General features: G+C 47.6%; 1 protein-coding gene across 1 annotated transcript; it reads left to right on the forward strand.

Moving 5' to 3' along the window:
- Positions 1–1,245: 1,245 nt before the first annotated feature.
- Positions 1,246–1,775, forward strand: FSUBG_1393 (MARVEL-like domain protein; the record flags this gene model as incomplete). The annotated part of the gene is made up of 2 exons (XM_036678872.1): positions 1,246–1,324; positions 1,381–1,775. 2 exons carry the CDS (start codon positions 1,246–1,248, stop codon positions 1,773–1,775), a joined length of 474 nt encoding a protein of 157 aa, XP_036543103.1.
- Positions 1,776–2,061: the final 286 nt, after the last annotated feature.

The following is a 2,061-nucleotide window of genomic DNA, read 5'->3' on the forward strand; positions in this document are numbered from 1 at the left end:
ACCGAGTCTATTTCTATGCTTAAAAACAACCTCGAAACAAAACCTGCTTCACTGCCAACAGGTTCAGCCAACTGACACAGTGACATTCAATCCTCAAAACGACGTCATCACCATCAATCATGGATCACCTTACCTAACACCAACTTTTCGTTCATCAGCGTCAAAGCGGCAAGTGTCGACACGTGCACTTCTTGATGGCACTCACGATATTGGGTGAGTTGGCATAACCCGTGCCGATCACCATCACAATTTCGTCAGAAACATCGTATCTGGCGCCAAAAAGCATGCCATCCATCAATGCTCCCCATCGCGGACGTTGTATTCGGCGCTTGTCGTCTCGACGAAACACAGCCGATAACGATGGATCGAGTGATCTTTTCAAGTCAATTCAAGTTGAATAGCCACATTAACTTAGGACATGGAGCAACAGTATTGCTGCAGCAAAGATATCTGGTCTGGTAATAGTTACCGCGTTCTTAAGCCTCCTTTTCAATGTCCCAAGGATTGGCTGCTTAGGTATACATAAACCCAAGATCTACCGAGATCTACAACAAGCCCGCCTCAAACAACGACACTCGCGGGGTTTCCCTTTTGGAAATTACAGTTGTTTTATCTACATGGAAGTGTCTGATAAGAGAAATGTCCCTTTTATGCGGTGGACGGTGGCGGCCCCTTACCACCATCAAAACGCTACGTTACTCGGCATAAGATACAACGAAGAAGAAAAAGAGGGACTGTTTCATATCGACCTCGACCCTGTCCGTGTCTCAGGCCCCTTTCGCCAAAACACGACCTGATGCAGAGAACCGCCTGGGCTCGACGAGATTGGACGTGTAATCGTCAATGCCTTTAACCTAGAGTTTCGACGATGTCCTAAAAAAAGAAAAAGCTCACACTCTTTTTGAAATTGTTCGGTTTTCTTATTAGTGGCCCCTTGACGGGTCCCACGGTCTCTCTCTCGGGCCATCTCCCTTGGATCGTCCACGCCCCCACATGGTCCCGAGAGAATGTCTCGTCAGCAGGTCTTCGGTTTTATATCTATCGATTCCCACGTTTTCGCCCATCGGGCCTATTCTCACGACGATTCCTGTCTTTTTTCTTTCTCTTATCTTATATTATCGTTGGGGTTGAACTTACTTTGAGCCGTTATCATATATCGCATGAGTTGAACTTGTAATCTTCAACTTTTACTCTCTCTGTGTCTCTCTGCCTGCGCTGTTTCTCGGACCAAACAATATTGCCACCATGAGTCGGGTCGCTTTTCTCTCGCTGCGAGCTCTGCAGCTAGCTTTATCTGTTGCTAGTATCGGCCTGAGCGCGTACGGTACGTTAACGATCTTCATGATGGGCTTCCGTCAGGGAAGTAACTAACACTCTCAGTTGTCAACGATTATAACCAGCGAAGCCGAAACTCAGCACCATCGCCGTTTACCTATCTGATGGTCTCCTCCATATTCTCGATTATTTCGGTCGCCTATCTCTCACTTACTCCTCTATTCGTACCGCGCATCTACCACCAATATGCTGCTGTTGTCGTCGAATCCGTCAACGCCGCTCTGTACTTTGCCGGATTCATCGCCATAGCCGTGTTCATCGGATCGCTTATCATGTGTGAGGGGACTGTTTGCTCTTGCGCTCGTGCCGATGCCGTTGTTGCTGCGGGTCAGTTCACGGCGTGGATCACAACGACTGCTTTCACTGCCAAGGAATTATTTAAGAAGGCTTTTCAAGAACCCAAGAAGGATGACGAGGGTCGAGAAATGGGACAGGCATAGGAGAATGAGCAGACGGTACATGAACACCACATAACAAAAGCCCGGGACTTGGTCCTCGAATGATGGAATTGAATCTCTATTGGAAAGGATAGATGGGTATTAATGACAGGCGTTTGGGCATTTTAGGAAAGACAAAATGGCGGTGCTATGTTGAGTAGCCTGGCTATACTGTCAAAGGAGTATATCGGCATGGGAGACATCATACCCAACCTGAATTTCTGGGCTGGAATGGGAAACTCGGCGTTTTCTGCCTTATAGTTTCGCAGCCTTCTGTAGCAGAGGCTGA

The sequence above is a fragment of the Fusarium subglutinans genome (genome assembly GCF_013396075.1).
Source record: "Fusarium subglutinans strain NRRL 66333 chromosome Unknown NRRL66333_c0000007, whole genome shotgun sequence".
NCBI lineage: Eukaryota > Fungi > Ascomycota > Sordariomycetes > Hypocreales > Nectriaceae > Fusarium > Fusarium subglutinans.